This window comes from Lineus longissimus, chromosome 8 (genome assembly GCF_910592395.1).
Source record: "Lineus longissimus chromosome 8, tnLinLong1.2, whole genome shotgun sequence".
In the NCBI taxonomy this organism is placed as follows: Eukaryota; Metazoa; Nemertea; class Pilidiophora; order Heteronemertea; family Lineidae; genus Lineus; species Lineus longissimus.
Genome location: NC_088315.1, coordinates 8,428,299 through 8,450,529, shown reverse-complemented (window position 1 = coordinate 8,450,529; position 22,231 = coordinate 8,428,299). Strand labels below are relative to the sequence as shown.

Genomic DNA, 22,231 nt, shown 5'->3' with positions numbered 1-22,231 from the left:
TCTTACAACTGTGCATATCAGTTAGGTTTTTATTTGCAGCAATTATGCTACTCAACAGTATCTATGTAAACCTCAGTCAATATTGTTAAGACATCGAAACCGAGACAGTGGATTGGTTTGCTGTTTTCATTTTCATCAACATACCTGTAGCGAATTGCCTGTAGCATGCACGGCACAGCCCCGACCTGCCGCTAGGAAGCCGTCGATCAGACATGCTGTCATTGGCTAGTTACACAAACAAGATTGATCGTGGGAGCAAGCTAGGCGCTCCTCCGGGGGTCTCTGTGCGAGGATTGCGTGTTTGCGTTACTGGCCACTGACAGCATTACTGATCAATGGTTTTATTCAAATGGAGACCGGCAGTTACGTCACAAACTCGGCTTTTTTCCATCCTTGGGTATGCTGCCAGAGAACTAAAAATGCTCAAATGTACCCAAAGTATCACAAACCCACGCTTGAGAAGACATGAGGAGGACTTTTTAGCTGCAGTTGTCTAGTTTACTCTATCATTCATTGATCTGTCAAAATTTCATCATTACATTTATGTCTTCTGAAGAATTCACCATCAAAGTCACAACCAAAAGGCCAGGCTAAGATCACTTTAATAATGCACAGAACATAACCCTGACATTCTTATTAACTAGAAACCCACCGTGATATGGAAGAAATTGCAAAAATGCAATCGAACACCCAGAGGGATTCCTTAGAAAGGTAATAACTCTTGCACCGGTGAAAACGATGTGTCATTATTTTCCTGCATTTTTGCTCATAAGATTCTGGACTGCCGGGCATGCAATAGATACAGATCAATAGAAAAGTGTTTTGAAAAAACGTTAAAGAATATTTTCTTGAATGTCGTACACGTTTGGCATTTCAGTGGCACAATCTGACACCGACCAGTTTTGGCTCGACCACTTCTGGTTAGACTAAGTCTAGTTTGACCAGTTTTGGCTTGTCCAGTTCTGGTTTGACCATTTTTAACTTGACCAGTTCAAAATCAGTTCTGGTTTGTCTTGTCTTGGCTTGACCGGTTCTGGTTTGAACAGTTTTGACTCAACCAGTTCTGCATGGTTTGAAAAGTTTTGGCTTGACAAGTTCTAGTTTGACCAGTTTTGGCATTTCTCAAGTCCCAAAGGCTTTAGAGATGTAGATGAGTACTATTTAAGGGAACTGCATAATTGATACACTTTGAAGGAAATAATGCATAAAATATAAGCTCCTTTTCAACTGAAGACGTAGAGCTAGTCTAATCGATGGAACTTACTGCTCCATCATGATATTGGATGTTGGAGCTTCAGCACTCTGTGAGGAATCGACAAGAGTATCCAGAAGTACTCTTATCATAAGTACTCTTGCTGCAGCACCTCAAGAAGTGAGTCCAAAGTAGGGGAGGAATATCTACCGCACAAAAGCAGGCAGTTGCAGTTGATGGAGAGCTTGACTCCTTAAGTACAGGAAATTTCATTCTGTCGGTGTATCTTTTTGCCCCGATGAACAAGGGTGAGTTCCGTGGAAGGTTCTCCTAAACTACAGAGGCTGTGATCATCAAATTTGGACTGTGAGTGGCCAATACCAACAGCACCAACCTAGCACCAAGCCCAGTTATCCAAGTCCTCACATTTCAGATGCAAGGTCCATTGAACACCCGGAATAGCCATTTCAGGGGGGGGGGTTAGTCTCAAGGAATGGGTGGATAACAAACTTCATAATTCCCCCATGTCTATCTTCACACACAATGAGATGATTGACAGCAATTATAGATCATGGTGATAAACATATTCTGAAAGGAAGATGATTGACAGTAATAATGGTAACAATCCTACGACTCGAACCGTAGGTAATTTTCTTCCAAACTAAGTGCACTACATCTATTAGATTGAACTCCAAGATCTAGAACCAGCATCTGTCAACTACCCACTTGGCAATTATGTGACAAAATTGAAACAAATGATAAGAAGCATCACTTATGCCAGGAAGTTCACGACGGCAATTTGACAATCAGGGAAAAAGCCCGCAATTGCAGCGGAAGTTTGCTATTGGAGTAGCTCGAGGTCTGACGAATCAGAAATCATTTTAAAACCGTTGGAAGTGCACGAGATTCTCCACATTCGAGCAATTTTTCTTGTCACGCTTGTTAACTGGCAATTTTGACATTTAGCAAGAGCTGCCGAGCGGATGTCTGCAATTTGAAACTAATGTTCCTTACGTTGGCAAGAATACAACTCGTAGGAGTTGGAAGAAAGTTACAGGAGGCCGTTTTATCATCTTTCAATACAATGTCAAGAGCGTGTGAACAGTTTTCTGAAAGCATAGGTTAGGTAGGCACATTTGAAGGGCAGAACACCTCGGTACTTGCACCCTTGTTTGTGTAAAATCTTTGAATTTCGGGAAATTAAGGCAAAAAGACACAGAGACTTTGCCCCCTCTGTCTTGGGCTCCATGAGCTGGTCCAATGTAACAAATTAAGATTGAAGCGCCTCAGACACAGAGAAAGGGGGAGTCACCTGGGTAGTTTTTAAGTCAATTTACCAAAATTCATGGTCTTTTCAAACTTTTTCTCAAAATAAGGTAGCACACTCTTTATCAACACTTGCATTTGCCTAACTCATGCTTGTGTTCATAATATGCAAAAATGTGCTATAATCAGCGCACTGTACCCAATTTTAAGAAGTCGAACTGGGAAATTTTTAAAAACGCACAATATCCTTGATTAACTCTCCATCACAAAGTTTTATTGGAGATATCACTATCTCTCCTACCATGCTTATCACACTGCACTCTAGAAGCATAAGGACATCCTCCGTGAGGGAACTACAGCTAGTTTGACGCAAAAGGGAACCGACTTACCCGAGGTTTACATCAGCAGCTACTGTTTCCTTGGTGATGGGATGAACGAATGTGGTGGAATGTGTATTATGACTGTAATGAGAAAACAATAGGGATATTGTCAGAAAGGTAGAAATAAATATTAATAAAACAATTACCTTGGTTATTGTGTTTGGGAAGAACATACTGATTATATCATTGATGATAATCTGAACAAAACAATGCTAACTACAGCTAGCAGTCCAATGGCCACGACAATCATGTTGTGTAGACCGTGACAATGTCTTCATTTCCTTGTAATACCACTATCATGGTATTTGTCAGAGAACTTATCAAACCCAACGACATGATATTTCACCCACACTTAGGCCAAAATCCTTTTTCGAACTCTAACCTTTCCTCCATAACAAAAAATAGACTAAAAGCCACCATCAATTGGGCAACATCTGGGGTCATCATGACGCTAGCCCCATAAATGATACCCTCAGGCAAATATCAAAAGCTACGAGAAGCTGATAGAGGAATCGCCCCCGGCACAACATAGCAGCCAAAGACATGTTAAACTACTTTAAAAGAAATAGGGGCCGACTCGGTAAAAGGCCAGGCAGAGGATGGCTTTATACCACTAGGCTGAGGAAGCTGACTAAAAGGGCTTGGTTCAGGTGAACATCCCGTCATTTTTTTGATGAGCTATCAGCAACATCTTTTTTGAGTGCAATGTACACAGGTGACTGGGTGACTAATTGTGACTATAGTACAAGGGTGACTTGTAGAAGGGTTACTAGTACAAGGGTGACGAGTACAAGGATGACTGGTACAACTGTACACAAACTTTCGAATACCAAATACCAAGAAATATTCAAGGTTATCACAGTTTGCGATTGTGTGAAATTGCAACTTTTTAATTTCCTGTTTTCTTTTTTGCAGCATTTAATTTTAGCGAGTTTTATTGATGGCGAAAAAAGCTAGAGAAAACTTCTTAGTTAATAATGTGGTAATTCAGTCTGAATATTACCAAAGACCGAGACTGATGTATTGGAAAGAAGGTTCATCGAGTGCATACTATTTCATATTATCAAAAGAAAAAATTATTAGTCTATCAAGTGCGTATATCATAACTCCGAACGTATTGGTATCCATAGTGCTCGCGATAAGTTCTTTCAACTAAAGTTGAACAAGCGCATCGATATAGTCTCCATACAAAATATACAAGTGAGTCCGACAAACTTTGGGTGAAATGAACTTGAATCTAAGTCGTATTCCATCAAGAAGATGCCAAATATCTTGGTGCAATGAAATAAAGTAACAGTATAAATATTACCGATTTATTCTAGTTACTCTGATCTAGACCATTTTTGAAGTCTCAAGAAACAGGAATTATTACGCGTATGGTTGAACAAGCGCATCGATATAGTCTCCATACAAAATATACAAGTGAGTCCGACAAACTTTGGGTGAAATGAACTTGACTCTAAGTAGTATTACATCAAGAAGATGCCAAATATCTTGGTGCAGTGAAATAAAGTAACAGTATAAATATTACCGACTTATTCTACTTACGCTGGTCTAAGACCATTTTTGAAGTCTCAAGAAACAGGAATTATTACGCGTATGGTCCATCGATGCCAATCAAAGTGTTCAATTTGAATAGGCGATGGGTTGGCGACACCAACTTATCATGTTCCAGAGTGGCCTTTGAATTGGCTTCGTAGTGTTTAATGAAATTGTCTTTGATCAGTGAAACTAGAGAATATGGTGAGATGATGCTGAAAGTCTTTTCCTTTGACATTAAAGGTAGACATTGGTGACACCAACTTGTCAAATGGCCACGATGTCATGCTCCTGATTAGCCTTTGAATTGATTATATAGTAATTATTGAAGTGATCTTAGATTGGTGAAAGTAGAGTTTATCACAGAATTCACTCGACATCTGGGTCATTTTAGAGTGAAATGCACCAAGAGTATTTCCACTTTCAGCCTGAGCCGCAATCTGTGCGTACTTGATTGAGTAGGCTTGAATGCGGCGAAGTAGGCTTGAGTTGGAGTATCGAGTGCAGATCATTCAGGGAGAGATGATGACTTAAGTCAGTGTTACCAAGTGTGGCTAATTTTTCGTATCATACGCGCAGAAGACAGCTCCCAGGCTAACCCTGCTCCTTGTGAACACGCGGCAAAAGGACGATTACACCGATTAGATGACGATTAGAGAGGTGTCTGCTAAGGGAGGTTCCATTGTAATGCTATTTTGAACAGGTTTGTCCCACACGCTCCCTCTCCATGTCTAAACTGATAAGATTTGGGGAGCAGCCCTGTGACCAGTTGATCAGATTATGGTGAGATATGGCGTTGGACATGTGGAGTTTGGTTTCCTCAGCCTATCATGACCATTCAGGGCTATTCCAAACACGTAGCCTGATTCTGTGGACCATGTTTATTGCCCTTCCTCCCTCAAGTCTTTCTTTTCGACCGTATCAAAATATCGATTGTTGTGATCAAGACCAGTGATCTGATTCGAGAGCAGACTAAGTCACACACGCACTGATGAGATTTCGAGTGAGAAGACGAGGCTGTGATTAGATTGGATGAGACATGGACAGGAAGATTACCGGCAAATCACTACCCTGGCCTGCGAGTGTGACTAGGTCATCTCTCTCCTAGCTGAACTGAGCAACTGATCTCTGTGATCCGTTAGGTCAGTCACCATGGTCTCCTTTAATTTCCCAAGCCTCAAAGGGACAAGGAAAGTCTCAAGCCGATGCCTGGCCGCACTTATGATTGTTAAAGAAGTTCTGCAGGTGCAGATATAGGAGGTGCACTTCCCCTCTTCCCATATAAGAAAATTCTTTGAAACTGACCATGAGTTTTGAGAAAATAATGTAAGGTACAGTTTGGCACCCTGTATTGCTGAGGCACCCCTTCATCTCAGACACCAGGGTCAAAGTGCTCGCTCAAGGGCACAGAAACAAAACATCGGTGATCCTTCTGAGAGTCAAACCCACGACCTCCTGATTATGAGCCCAGCACTCTAACCACTGAGCTCCTTGAGACAGAGCGTTAAAATCATCATTATCTTCAATCATTTAAAAGGCTTCGCGACGGGATCACCCACACACCTCAACACAGGAAACCTGATGAATATTCAATTTCCTTTAGTAAGCTCGTAATTCTATTATGGCCTCACGAGCCTAAGGAGGCGGGATATGCTTTCATCCAAACTCATTTCGAGAAGATGAATCTCCCATACCATTGGGCAAGTCGCAGCGGAAACGACCCGAATTGGATGGCAGACTTTGTGTTTACAAGTTAAGTTGTTAATCAGTTAAATTTAATCATGTACTTGGGTTATTGGTTTCTTGGAACCCTTATATCCTCACTCGATAACTTGATGACATTATCATGCTATTCACATTTCAAAGTAAAGCCTCATGGCAATGGCTCTAGCCAAACCAATAGGATGACACAAGGCAAACTGATTAAGCTTGGAAGAGAATCCAACCCACAACTTCTAGGTCAAGAGTTGGCCACTGTGACCGCTACACCTCTGCCTGCAGCAGTGGTTGTTCTCGCAACCAACTTGAGTGACTGGCCAAGCTCGGGAGAGAATCGAACCCACAACTTCTAGGTCAGGAATTGGGCACTGTGACCGCTATCTGCAGTAGTGGTTGTTGACAGAACTAATTCGGTTGACTGGCCAAGCTCAATACTACAGGTGCCGACAGCAGCAAAATTGATATCGAGTCCAACTAATCCTGTTACAACTTCCTCCAATCTGCTAAAACCATGTGTGGCCGCCCGTTAATCGACTGTCGCAGCCACTTGTGACCACTTCCTGGCCACAGATGCATCAGTGACCAAAGAACTTCCTGATGTGGAACAAAGTCAGCCAATATTGGCCACCTACATGTACGACACTCAAGTGATGCTTTTAAAGGAGTAATGGCATTATTCGTTCATTAGATGATCCCTCCTGTTTGATTAGTGAGATACTCCTCTGCAATGGCTTTGCATTTTTCCAACTTTGTTTAAACTTTATAACACCCCGTCTAGTAAAAAAACACATCTTTTCTTAGCATGCACATGGCTTGGGAAACCTTTCCCACCGCATGTGTGCAGCTGAGGTTGGGCTTTGCGGCACTCCGATAGGACAAAAACAATGTCATTTCCACTCGTCTCCCTGCAGTATTGGAGTAATCGAGCTCCAGCACCAAGACGTCCAATTATGTCATGGTGTTGGTCTAAGACTCCGGGCAGAAAGCTGCCAAAGCATCGATCAGTACGCCCATCTTGAGGACCATACAGAGGGCTTACTTGGGAATGAAATCAAAACAGCATGGTAATTCAGACAGAGTATGATGATGAAAACTACTACCTTATCAGTGCAGACTTCAATACTTTGCAACATTTTCCCGTCAAATACAAATGCCGATCCATAATAGGCCTAATACTTTGATGCAGGCAAAACCTTAGATTTCATGGCTTCATTCAACCTTCCTCCTGCTTAAGGTCAACAAAGCAACGGCCTACCGGTTAGTTAAGAAAGTATATAAACTGCTTTCGAATGATTTATAGAAAGAATTCCATTGTATTGAGCCCGATTTTCATAAAATCTAATTCTTACCCTCATTAACCCGTAAAACTAATCTGCTGCACCCTATAGGTAACTTGACACCTTATGAATCACATCGATAGGAGGGGGTTAACCTCAGGAAGCAATGTGCAGGGATTTCCAACACAACTGTTTGTACCTCCACAATATAACTCCTACACTTCAAAAACATCAACACACAGTAGTGAAAACACAGGAAAAATGTCATCTGTCTGTTGACTCTTTTGACGAACCAACTCAAGCAATGTTCTGACTTTCTCAAGTGACAATGCTGTCCAAGCAAAGCAACGCAAGGCAGTCCAAGCTAGGCAACACAAGGCAGCCCAAGCTAGGCAACACAAGGCAGTCCAAGCAAGGCAACACAAGGCAGTCCAAGCAAGGCAACACAAGGCAGCCCAAGCTAGGCAACACAAGGCAGCCCGAGCAAGGCAACACAAGGCAGCCCAAGCTAGGCAACACAAGGCAGCCCAAGCTAGGCAACACAAGGCAGTCCAAGCTAGGCAACACAAGGCAGTCCAAGCTAGGCAACACAAGGCAGTCCAAGCTAGGCAACACAAGGCAGTACAGGCAAGGTTGGAAAGTAGTCCAAGGGAGGCAACAAAAGACAGTCAAAGCAACAGTAAATGTCATCTGTCGGTCGACACATTTGCCCAATTAACTACAAAATGTGAAAAAAAAGCAGCACGAAAATTTGGTTTACCAGATAAACCTCACACCACAAAAAATCTAAAACAATTTCAAAAGAAAAAGCTCTCCGCCACACTGGTGCGTAATACACTTATAAAAAGTACCGTTTATGCCTCAATATCCAAAAAAAGCACGTTCGCATTCGGATAGATTACAATATTCCATTATCTCAACTACCCATCCGTTGAAGCGATAATCACCAGTCAACTTCCATTAGGCTTAGAATCTACCATCACATTCTTCTGCTCGAGAAATACAATACAGCGGTAGTAAATAAGCCGCAAATCTATTATCGAATTACGTATCTTTAACTTTCCTAGACATGTCAAACTTGTCAAAAACAGAAATTTCATGATAGAATTTTTTTCGATTCGTTATCTGATAACAAAGATTACTGGGTGGAATTTTTCTTGTTTTTTAGTTGGAAGCTGATAAACAGCACTTGGGGCAGTTTTTTTCATCATTTTCTAGCACAGCATTGTTTGGTAGTGTTCAATCCTTAACATTGACAGTAAAAATGGAAAAATTCGTGGCCATTCTATTTTGCGATTTTGTTACATTGCAACTCGAGCATACTTTTAATATAGCATTTTGACAACAACACCGTCCTGAACCTTGCAGAAAGGCTTAACAAAAGATTTTGTAAGGCAACCTAAAAGCAAACCAGTTTTTACATAGTGGTACCTCATTATAATCTCAAGTATTTTAAAATTTTTATATTTTTTCACAAATAAACTATAACTCGTTTTAACAATGTCACAATGTTGACTGAAATGTTTATATAGATAAACCATGATTACCTAGGCCATTGAGCAAATTTATCCACGCCAAGTCCTTGTGTACTTGGCAAAAATTACAGCATTACCCCTTAACCTTAATTCCAAATGAAGCGTTTCAGTAAGCAGTGTTTGGATTAAACGTAAGATTTGAAATTAAGGTTTGATATTTGATAATTTTAGCTCTTCCAGGAAGATTCTGAAAAGAGGGGGTGCAATGTCAGTGAAAATCGGTGACTAATTTAAAGATCTTCAGAGATCTTCTTTTCTTAGCGTCAATGACAGCATCAAATCCTTTGGTTGGTGGATGTCGGCTGGTCTTCCTTCCTCACAGTTTTCTTGCGACACCTTCGATCCTCAGGCCAGGTTGTTATCTGTTGTACTTCAAATCAACAGAGCAAAGTCTTGAGGAGCTTCTCAGGCAGGACTAGTGCCTCTGACTCTTGTCTATTTATCGACAGGACAAAAACAGAGGTAAACACACACTAACCTTTTAAACAGTTTATGGCCAAAAACACCATAAACATCCATTGGTAAAGATAGCAGACAATGGATTTGTAGAGCAGACGTACAATACTTACACGCTAAATTAACTTGTGAACAGCTAAATATACACAAGACCACCATGGTGAATGCCTAGGTCCTGTGCTTCAAAATAATTGGAATGGCGGCAAGAAAATCAGAGGGAACCTACCGAACTTGAGCAGCTAGACTTCCTCTTGTTAATCCATCAGTTGTCTAGAAGAAGGTTCAGCCAATTGGAATTGAAAACGATGACTTGATTGCCAAAATTCATTCACCCAGACACCTGAAGACTTTCATACGATGAACACGAAAAGGGGAAACGATTATAATACTGGTTCACAACTTGTCGTTCCACCGACTACAAATTCCACCAATTATCCCTCTTCAATTTAAACCAGCTAAACCCTTTTTGTATAGGGCACCCTGTAGAACACCCCAGGGTGAAAATAAGCTTAGCAGGGTCGTAAACCCCTTGGGTGAAGAATGGTATGGTTTAACACAACAATGTTATTGAATGTTAGTTTTAGTGTAGATCTGTCAAGCAAGCATATGCTTTAACCAAGCATAGGACTTTTTCAGTTTTACTAGAAGTTTGTATGAGAAGGTCAGAGGCAGCAGGAGTCTTGAATCACTGTTCCTTGCTTTGAAAGTAGCCCCGGACTTGCTATGGAGGGGATCTTAATACCCTGCCCAAGTCATGACCTCATGGCTCCTCTTGATGCCAGACAAAGCTCACCAATTCCCACTTCTTCAAATGATCTAGTCGTTCTTAGATCACCAAAGATCACCCCAGAATGCCCTAGTCATAGCCTTGTGAGCCCGCTGGATGTCAAACAACCCACCAACCCCAATCTCCCTCAACAATCCTGTCAACAGAGAATAGCAATGTCGTTTGATTTCTGATTGTCGTAATCAAATCATCTGATTCGGTCAATTTGTACAATTCATTTATGTCACAATGTTACAGTAAAACACCCCCGCTCAGCATGTCAGGGATAAGCTTGCACCCAATATGCAGTTAATTCAATTTCTCTCCTTTTCTGTTCAACCTTGACAGGCAGAATGGTGTAGCGGAATATTTTTCTGATCCTTGTTGATGGCACTGTAGGCGTGAACTTTTTCATGTCATCAGCTATTAAGGACAGCACTTGTCAGTCCCCAGCATGTCCTTACTAGAGAGAGGTTCTACTGTGGTACAATGTAGAAGAACTTTGCTTGTCGCTTCCAACTCACCTTCTGAAATAATCGCATCATAATTTGACTCAATGTCCATGATTCTACAGCAACCCATATTACCTTTGGGACCAATGACACTGATTCACTGGTACCCAGACACGCGATGACGCTTTATGGCTTCCAAATCAGCATCGCCAAGTCACCTTAATACATAAAAGGGAATATATATTGGTCCTGGGGGAAAATCTAGAGGATATTCCGAAGCAGTTGTCGACCCGAGTTTTGACCTTCATCGCTAAAGCTTCTTGATATATCGAGTGTAATTTCAGAAAGGAAGTATTGAATATGATCAAGAGTGGTATCTATCCATGCAAGTACCTTTGCGTACATCGCGATTATGTGAAATATTTGTATCATAAGTTGACTCCACATCCATGATTCTACAGCACTCTTAATACAACACCATCCTGACACATGACACTAATACATGGGTACAGACATAAGGAATGACAGCTTTATGGCTTCTAAATTAGCACCGGCAAGACACCATGATAAAGGGTATTCAGTCCTAATGGAAGATCTAGACGCAGAATTTGATCGATTTGAGTTGGACCTCTGTTGACTAAAAGTTCTTGATATAATTTAGAGTATATCAAGAACGGTTTTGAATATGAACAATAGTTCTATATCTAAACATTTTTATTGGTCGCGTGTAAACCTTTAAAGGGCTGGGGCCATGCGGTGCTGGCTACCACCGCCGAGCGATCTGGCCTACCTGGATAGATAAGCAGGCTGGGAGGAGCTATGCATACTATATTCATAGAGTGTTGCTATGGCTGGGTTATTTTAAGAATGTAAACAGTTATACTAACATGTGGGAAGTTTATAATAGTTTTGTTTCACTGGATTTGATCTTGCAGTCTGAAGGGTATAGGCTATTGTCCACAAAAATCAAAATGGAACCAAGGGAGTTTTACAAGCCTTAATTTCAATTTGCATGTTTCTAAAAAAATTTAAGTATTTGTGTGAGATGGCGGATGAACTGAGGCCGGGTCTCATTGGGTGATATGAATAAAGACTAGTAAATGCTTTTGCTTCAGTTTTGAAGAGAAAGGCCTAGTTTAAATGTACATGGAGTTTTCAGCAAAAGCATTTGCTAGTCTTTATTCATATCACCCATTGTTTTATTATGAATCATGATGAGATGCATGCAGAAGATGTCAGACTCACATCAATACTGTTATGGTGAACAGATTTCATCCTCTGTATCAAGCTTGTATTCCGTATATTCCAAAATTTTTAATATGTATCAACCACTGGCTTTATCACATTTTCAACTTATAATTCCGTGTTACACAAAATACACAAAACAATATATTCCCTGAATATAAATCCCAAAGAAGGTTGTTATAGTAACCAGCACACAAATTCTAATGATGCTCCAAATTTACTGTCAAAAAATCATGAGATGTCAAAAAGTTACTGGTGGTATAGGTTTGCCATAAGCCGCTGCCAAATGTTATTTCTGTATACATAAGTGTTTGCCTTTCTGTTCTTTTTTGTTCGTTGTCTTTGCGAACTTCCAGTGGCCTCGCTGGTCCACACAGAAGTTACGTCACGGTCCACATTTTCATTCCAGTGAACTACTGCTAGGTTGGCTCGCATTTGGTAATTGTCACTGCCCATTGATATCCGTTTGTCAGTGAATATATTAAAGACGTTGTTGAATGACTCTGTGTGGTAGGTTGTCCTCCCAAGCACATAATCCTCTGGATGTTTATAAATCACATTGTTCTCAATGGCTGTTTGAAGAAGATCTTTAGCTTTTGTGTTTGTGATGACAACACGGGAAGGTTTATATTTCCTGTCCTTTTTGCATCGCGATATTTTGGCACACTTTCTGTGGTCATTACTGTAGTGTTTCACCACATTATCCAAGGAGTTCCTGATGTAGTCAGGGTTTCCCTCACAATTCTGAACTGCCCAGTGTATGTGGGTGGCAACTGGCTGAGCTTTGTCATGAAGCTGCTCGTGCCATGTGGCACCTTGTCTCTTCTTTGCACCTTGCCCAACTTCAAGGACCGCCTTACTTGCCCCCTTGACTCCATGCCACACGTCATTCTGGTTTTTAGTGTCTTTTTGATGCACCCGCAAGTATTTATTGATTGAAAGGTTTCGGTCATGGCTGTGGATTTTGATTTTTGTTCCCGTGGAATCGAAATATTCATAGAGTCGAACAGTTCCTATTTTTTCGTGCCGTTGGGCCACTTTATCGTCTTCCTTCGAAATGTTCTGACAGGACAGAACTTTATGGGTCTTGTCACCAAGGCACGCAATGCTGGAGTCCTTGGCATTTTTTCTCCAGCCATGCCTTGCATCTGTTTCGATTTCAATCCCTTCCCCTTCTGGATAGCGCTGTTTTTCCTCATTGAGGGCTTTGAGGGTTGATGCCTTGTATTCCTCTTTCACACATGGCTTGTAATCCTCAAAAAGAGCTTTTTGTTTTTGTTTTGAGATAGTCCCTATCCCAGCAGCTTCTGTAAATCTTCTGTACTGCACCGGAAGTATTCCACTTGCAAAGTATCCATGTCCAATCCGTGTGTTGCAAAGAAACTCCCCATTTGGTAAATATGGTGAAGATGCCCAGCTGTAGTTGTGTCTAGCTTTATGTCTCTTACACCGAAGCTTTTTGATGACGCAATGTCCACGATAAATTGTGTTTATCACCGAAAGGTCGGATGTACAATGCCTTCCATGCTGCTCTGCGACTTGAATCATTTTGTCAAAGGAAAAATCAGACACCACGAAATTCCTCTGGTCTGTATTCTCAATGGGTGTGGCCATGTACATATTCATTCCTGCCCAGTATTCGTCAGTCCCCGATTCCACCTGGTGGTTCTTGTCCCAAAAGTCAAGGATGTTCTCCATGACAGTTGCATTTGTCACACAACTGCCAAGTTTCATTCTCAAGTAGTCCCTAACTTTTGCTATTTTCGAAAGGATCGACGTTCTGAAAGTGTCATCTCCTGGTATGTCGATTTTGAACCTTGGAGGGCGAGTATATGGTTTTGGTTGACTATTAGCCATGGTTACTTCAATGAAAGTGAATGGACCCAAGCTCACCTTTATATGATAGGTGTTCCCAATATTTCCTGTTTACCATGCAGCTTCACCATGATAGTTCACAAGACCACTTGATGTATTTCTTTGATTAACAGGATGTGTCATACCTTGTAACAACAACATAACTAGCACTGAGAAAACACCCCAAGATCTCAGAATTAAACAACCAAACATTCACTATCCCAAAATTAGTTCAAATTTATGAACAATACTAACAGACCTTTCTTACAGCAGTCCTATTGATTCTAAAATAATGCGCTTTGCTGCCCATTAATCTTAGAACAAAATGCTTTGGCCTATACTAATCTGCTATGACATGGTTACTATGTGCCAAGAAGCTGCCAGGTCAGCAAAATTTTCCAGGTTACATATTATTCTGGGATGATGTTGGCCAGTTCCAAGTAATCATAGTATAGGGGTAGAAGATATAGATGTTACTTATTTCTGATGTTTTTTAATGCCTAAATATTACGAAAAATGCATAGAGATTGATTAGAATTCCAAAAGATCAAACAAAAGCCAGATGATTAACATCCAATGTGAAATAAGATGACTGTGAACAAAAATTGTAAAAACATGTACATCCTCCCCCCCCCCCCTCCATGCTAGTCCAAAGTTTCAAGGTCATGAGATTACTCCCGCCAATTTCATTCAGTCTTTGTCTATGATACCAAGGATACATAAAGACTGATACGTACATGCTTCTCAGCCATGGAAAATAATGCAATCTTTGCACTTCGCGGTGTTACCGAGGAGCAAAAAGAAACCATTCGGGCCCTTTTTAACCACTACAATTGGGATTTAGAGGAAGTAAACCCTGGAGACTTGAACAGAGCACAGCAGAATGATGAAGTGGAAAGTGACAACAACGACCAGGATCAGGAAGGGGAGGCAAATGACCAAGAAGTGGGTCCAGAGCCTGGACAGCCCTACATGAACAATTTTAGGTTGGAGCAGGATCAAGAGAGGGAAGAGTGTCAGATATGTCTGTGCAAGCCATGTATAAGTGATGAACATCATAGACAGCTGTGGTGGGAGACAGAGGATCATGAGGCCAATGAAGACAACCATGATTACAGGAGGCTGATTTACAAAAGGTTCTGGACGATGCTTCTTCATTATGGTGTATGGGATGATGCAAGATACCAAGAGAGGAAAGCTGCTGCTCTATCCACAGATCCTCGTCGAAAACATTATGTGTACCATAAAAGGGACATCATGCCAAAATGTGTTCTTCTGCTAGTTAGACAATGGTTTCCAAACCCGGCTTCTCTGCCATACATGGGACATATGTGGGAATGACTCAGCCTCCTGCTTATCTTATTTTTCGTGAACATGGTGAAGAATAGTATTGACATTCTGCTTGGTGATTTCCACCATAGGTCTTTGATTAGGATTGCGATTTTAGTTGAATACTTTTGTTTCTTTCTTGACGTGGAATTTGAAATAATTTGGAATTGTGAAAAGATATAATTTTGCTTCTTCATGGATCCCTGAACAGTTGATGCCGAGGTGGAATACACATACGATACATTGCTGATTGCAAACTGACATAGACATCAAAACTTATGTGAATTAATTGCTGATTTATCTTTTTCCTGGGATGTACTTTTGTCAAAATTTTATAAAAAGGATTTAGACAAGTTTTGGATGGATTTGTAAGTAGATTTTCTACACTTTTACCTAGCATGCATAAATGATCCAGCATGCTGCCTCTCTTCATCCACCATCTTTGTTTACCATAGCAACACAAGTGATACTCATGTTGTAAACACAGGCACTAATGATCATGAATATTCATGAGCTGATTTTGAAAATATAACTGTTACTGGCAGGGAAAAAATTTCATTCCTTTATTTCTCATCAGTTCAGACATTTTATGAACTCTTAATTGCTAATCCCTTCAGTTTCGCATTCATTGGGTCTATGTACCATTTTAGGATTTATACACAACATATTATAGGAGTAATTCAAGAAAAAGTGAAAAATTTGGTCAGAGCTCTTGATGCATATGAAATGAGTGTGTTTCTGCCATACTGAATACTAATCAGCTATTTATAGGGAACCCCCGGCCTTTAACATGATAAATATCACTGGCTTGATATTCCAAATCCAGTGATCTTCACGAAAGATCTTAAAAGCCCTTACCATGCACCTCATCAGTTTGAAGGGTTGACCCAAGAGGATAAGGTGCTTAGTCTAGCTATCGAGGATTACTAAGAGTCACATTGAAGAATTATTTTCACAGAATGATATAGCAGGAAGTATTTGAGTTTGGCAAACTTCTTGTGACAAGATGGATTTGAGGTTAATCTTGTATTCATGATCCAAATCAGTTTGGGTTTCCTCGCATAGCCTTTGCTTGTGAGGAAGCTGTAAGTTGGATGAAAGGTCCATACTCGGAGAGGTGGTTGGCTATGACTCGGAGAGGTGGTTGGCCATGACTCGGGGAGGTGGGAGACGCTCGGAGAGGTTGCAGCTTATACCACAGGGTGGACAAGACAGCTCAACATTCATGAAAAGATTTCCGAGATTTATTCGCCAGCCTTTCCGTTTATAGCAGTGTCCAAATCGCTTTCATCTCTCCCATCGGTGCCAAGATTTCTCGAGGCATGTCTTTGTCAGCCTCGTTTGATTTGATGGTCGGTGGTATTCATAAAGATGGTTACCCTCAGGATGAGCAATCTCTGCCCATCACTCACTTTGAGGGCCGCAAACATCAATCCGAAACGAGCGTGTCAGTTGTCCAATAATACGAAACTGGGCAACTATTTTGAGTGACAATCGCCATATCGGTATTTCAGAGCTCAATAAGGATAAATAACTTATAAGAGTGGTGTTGATAATGCAAGAGAGAGACATTATTGGCAATATTCCTCAATGCCTGGAAACACTATATATGCGGTAAGAATTTTTGCATACAAGTACCCATTATGAGCAACTGCTATATGGCAGAAGCATTTGTGTTTTGCAATAAATCTTGACCTCATGGAAGCCAGTCGTTTTTTTGTGATTTCTGATGCAGTGGATCTCTTACATGAACAGACATGACAAATCTGTGCTAAACATGAACAGACAAGACAAAATCTGTGCTTAAAATGTACAGACAAGACAAAATCTGTGCTTAACATGAACAGACAAGAAAAAAATCTGTGCTTAACATGAACAGACACAAAAAATCTGTACTTAACATGAACAGACATGACAAAATCTGTGCTTAAAATGTACAGACAAGACAAAATCTGTGCTTAACATGAACAGACACAAAAAATCTGTACTTAACATGAACAGACATGACAAAATCTGTGCTTAACATGAACAGACACGAAAAAAAACTGTACTTAACATGAACAGACACGAAAAAAATCTGTGCTAAACATGAATAGACACAACAAATCTCTGCTAAATCCCAACACTGAGCATTATTTGTCCACAGAGACAGAGACCAAGCTGGTGGCTTTACTTGGAAGAAAAAAGATAACTCCCCCATTCGAAGACACAGACAAGAACAGAATATAGATGAGTATATAATTGAAAGTGTATCTTCATTTGTATGCCACGTTGTACCTCTAATACTCTACAAGAGGAGATAATCGATGGCACCAATTAACTAAATCTGGATCACTTAGACATGGGATGGCTGGGACCTATTGTCAACGATGACAGCTTCTCCTCTGGGGTGCTCAAGGAAAGCAAAATGATTGAGGGAACCGTTTTTAGTGAATCTGCTTTGGGATTCAAGCTGCTGAAATATGCCACTGACCTGGCTATTCTTGTGCTCTAACTACTGCCACAGCTGTATAAAGGCCACAAAAGATATAAGAACAACAGCAATGTCTCAAGAACGAAAATAAGCTGTCATCTTCGAAACGATGGTTCGAGAATTATCTCTGTTCTGCCCTGACCTCCTAAAAAACACATCTCATACAAAACAACGCAAAGAAAGAAGAGGCAAATGAAGCCATTAGAATATGACATGCCATCTTTATGTAATGACAAGCCATATTTATGTAGACGATAAATATTTGCTAAAGAATAATTGCTATAAAAGTTCCTTTGGGATGTCATAAAGCTTTAATGAGCAGAAGTGAGGAATACATTCATCTCGGCAATGCATGTTGGGCATGGCAAAGCAGTTGGATTGTGCAACACATCTGGGGCACAGCAATGCAGGTATATAGTTGAACACATGTTGAGCATGGTAAAGCAGCTGATTGTGCAACACATCTGGGGCACAGCAATGCAGGTATATAGTTGAACACATGTTGGGCATGGTAAAGCAGCTGATTGTGCAACACATCTGGGGCACAGCAATGCAGGTATATAGTTGAACACATGTTGGGCATGGCAAAGCAGTTGGATTGTGGAACACATCTGGGGTACAGCAATGCAGGTATATAGTTGAACACATGTTTGGCATGGCAAAGCAGTTGGATTGTGCAACACATCTGTGGCACAGCAATGCAGGTATATAGTTGAACACATGTTGGGCATGGCAAAGCAGTTGGATTGTGCAACACATCTGTGGCACAGCAATGCAGGTATATAGTTGAACACATGTTGGGCATGGCAAAGCAGTTGGATTGTGCAACACATCTGTGGCACAGCAATGCAGGTATATAGTTGAACACATGTTGGGCATGGCAAAGCAGTTGGATTGTGGGACACATCTGGGCCACAGCAAAGCAGTTATATAGTTGAACACATGTTGGGCATGGCAATTAAGCAGTTGGTTGTGTGACACATGTTTGGCATGGCAAAGCAGTTGGATTGTGGGACACATGTTGTGCCAGCAAAGCAGTGGGTTCTGCGACACATGTTGGACATGGCAAAGGAGTTTGACACACATCGGGCACTCATTGATCTGCATCATTGATCTTGGTTGACCTCAGATTGTCCTGAACAACAATTGATATTTACCCAGATAAAGCCGACCTGGTGTTTTTTTCATGGAAAGCAAATTTAAACACGGATTAATATCCGCTGGGTTGGTTACCTACATCAAACAGTCAACATGTCCATGGTAAACTGCTTGAATAAGTTGAGTTCCTGTATAACTTACTATAGCTTGCTTGCTTGGTTTCATTCAGGTGACACGCGGCCAACTGCGACAGATTGGTTCACGGTTCTGATTTTGTCTGATAAAGGGAAAAAATCCCCCCATCCCATCTCAACCCCCCCCCCCCCCCCAATGCTTTGACGACGCTATATCTTCCAAAAATTTTCCACATTGCACACTTAAAACTGCTTATATCTGCAAAATTATCACTTTGAACGCTTAATACTGCTTATCTGCAAAATACCACTTGATATATTTGTGTTCAATTGCCTAGTCTGCATGATTTACAAAGACACCTCCCCTACTTTTGATGAAATATGCCTGCCTACCAGAAAGAAATGGTTTATTTATTTCCGATAGTTATCTACAAATGTACAATGCCTCTGCTCGCTTCACACCCTATCAACACTGGAGCAGGAGTTAATATTATCTCTCAACATGACAGGAGAAGTCCCACTCAATCTCAAAAAGATCCTCCAAGCTTTTCGATTGTGCAGCAAGAAAGGAGATGAAAGTGCATGCTATTTTTACTAATGAGCCACTTGCCAATATCACCGTGAAGAATTCTATTAAAGGATCACAAAAAAGGCTCGCTACATTTGCGTTTTATTGCCAAGTTTGCAAGATTTACAAAGACAATCCGGACTTTTCCTGATGTATGTCTGTCTACCAGTGAGAAATGATGGCAGATGTTTATTTATTTCTGACATCTTATCTGTTTGGAAGAATAATGACAGTTTTCACATCATTTTTTACTGGGACTATTTGTTTACGAGATTTTTTCACCCTTATACATCACGGACAGAATAATTTAAGAAATGCACATCTCTGACATGAAACATGGTTTATAGAAACGACAGCGCCTGTCACAATTAATCCACGTTATGCCCAAATCACAGGATATGGCATCTTTGATAATTCATTCATTCGTTAATTTATTCACAGCATCAAAAACATTCATTCATTATTAAGCTCTACTTCCACAACAGCGGAAAATCGCTAAATTTGATGCCAGTTATTGGCTTGGCAATTTTAACTGACACAAAAGCCTGTTAAATCATGAAACAGCTATTAAGACGTGTCTAAAGTTGCCTGCCAATTTCATCTATATACGTGTCACTACAGATTTTTAATTTACCAAATTACCGTTGGGTACCAACTTTTCAATTGGCTCCTGGCCATCTTGACCAAAGAAGAGACCTTGGCCTTACGGAAATAAGAAGTTTGTATTCTGCTCCATAGCTGAAGGCTACACAGAAAGGCCAAAATCAACATAATTCAAAAGTTAAGAAAACAATACCAAGTTTACTATCCTAACATAGGCAAATCTCCTGGATACAGCTTAGTATTAGAAGCAATACTGGAAAGTAACCAGATATTCATGTATTGGATTTGATCCCTCAATTTGTCAATCAAATCACAATCGAAAATGCTCATGACAAAAATCTTTAGACATCCCGACGTTACATACATATCTTACAGCTAAACAGTGAGTGCTCTGGGTAGCCAAAGTGTAACTGATATCCAAAGTGACCCAGTTGCTGGCAGATTATAGCCTCGGTTTAGTATACCTGGTTAGCATAAACTTGGCCGCCCACTGACATAGATTCATGCATAATATGTCCTAGTTTACCTATATTAGGAATGTAAACAATAATAGTGCCATGCATGGAAAGTGGAGTTTGTCCATCTGAAATGTGCATTGAATTCACTATTGCAGTACAATAAATAAAATCACCCTCTCAACATCCCTAATCCATTGAATCAAGAATATCCAAATATCCAAACAATTATTTCATTCCATATTCCTTTTTTGGTCGAAAAATATAAATCAAAATAAGGGTCACTGAATGAATATAGGCCTACAAAGGTGAAACATTGATAATCCAAAAGAAGTAAGAATATAATCCACCAAAGGAACAACAAAATAAGTTTAACCTGTTCAGAAGAACTGGAACCAGGAAAGATGTAACAAAATTGACAAGGCAGGAAGCACTTGATCTTCACCACCACGTGTTTCATCATGGTTACTGTGGTCAATATGCTAATGAGCGGCTGATAATGAGCTGGACAAGCAACATCAAAAATGTGATAGCCACTTCGTTGATGACCAGAAAGGGTGTAAATTGTACTCATTCACTACAGTAAGACATGGTCAACACCATGGAATTGACCTTCCGCACTTGAAGTATCAGAAACAAAATCTATCCCTATTACAAGATCAAAGGAATATGCCGCCTTGCAAACAAGCAGCCTGCTGAGTTTGAGAGATTATAGCAGACAAGTGTATAAACAAATTAACCCAAATGTGTGTAATTAATCAAGCAGAAAGGTCCCTGTACCAGGCTGTATCATGATACCATACACAAGTTGACCACCAAGAATGTTATTGACAGTTTAGTTGAGGGGGAGGGGGCTGTGCTGGGTGGACTCCAGCCATTCATAAGCCTCATACATCAAGGGGTGTGCATATTCATTGAGAAAAGTGGTTGAATTCCACAGCCAAGATGTCAATCAAAGGTCTCCCATCAATGGTCTCTTGTTTCAGACATAGAAACTTTTTCTATCCCAATTAGAAGTTGGGGGTGGGGTGTGTGTTGGACAGTACTCACAATGAAATGCATTTTATGCTCTCAAAAGTGCTTAAATGGAATACATGTTGCATTAGGATTGTAGTGTGGTATGTATCTAACAATATTAAGCATGTTTATTGAGGTAAAAAAAGATTTGGGCTGTGTCAGAGTCATTTCAAATAATGACCCCAGCTATCAAAGCACTTTCTGAGATCATAGTGCATTGAAACTGGAATGCACTAGATAGTACACAAACTAGGTCAATCCAGAACGAGGCTGACTTTGGCCTATTTTGTATAAGTTTTGACCCAGGTTGTACACTGAAATTGGGATCAGGTGACTACAATGAAATGAATCAGACTGCATGAGCTCAGAAATAGACAGTTTTTGTCTTGGTTTCTGTCGTCGAATGCCGAACTCGATAAGTGAAACCGTCTCGGTCTTAGAATCTCATCGACAATATTAATTTTCGGTGCAACTTCAAACATTTGGTGGTTCCATATTCATTCAAGCAAGTTGTAAGACAGGAAAGGAACTGTCAGGGGTTAACATCGTTCTTAGTCTAGCCGAAGGCAGCCCGAATCTCATTTGAATCTATCCGAAGATCGATCGGTGAAATCATCAGGAAAGGCAGGACAGTGCATGAACGAAGACATCCACACTAACATACTAATCCATATATTTGGCCATCGACATTTGACACTGTGACTGAAGCAGATCATGGTCAACTGACATGTCTAGCTCGTCAATGTCCAAGGTTTCCTCTTTGAATTGAAGGGAATATGACTTTAGAGTTACTGGGAGCCTCATTAGGCCTTTTTACACGGTGCGTGCGTTCATCGGAACCGACCTAAACCCACCACCGGTCTACCTAATGCG

At 40.6% G+C, this 22,231-nt stretch overlaps 1 protein-coding gene across 5 annotated transcripts in view; it reads right to left on the bottom strand.

The window, feature by feature from the left end:
• Positions 1-22,231, bottom strand: part of LOC135492690 (uncharacterized) — a 129,488-nt gene that overhangs the window by 53,854 nt on the left and 53,403 nt on the right. For all 5 annotated transcript variants that reach the window (XM_064779274.1, XM_064779275.1, XM_064779278.1 and 2 more), the window contains exon 4: positions 2,848-2,919. In XM_064779274.1, the coding sequence (XP_064635344.1) occupies positions 2,848-2,919 (72 nt within the window). The remainder of the gene's footprint in view (positions 1-2,847; positions 2,920-22,231) is intronic.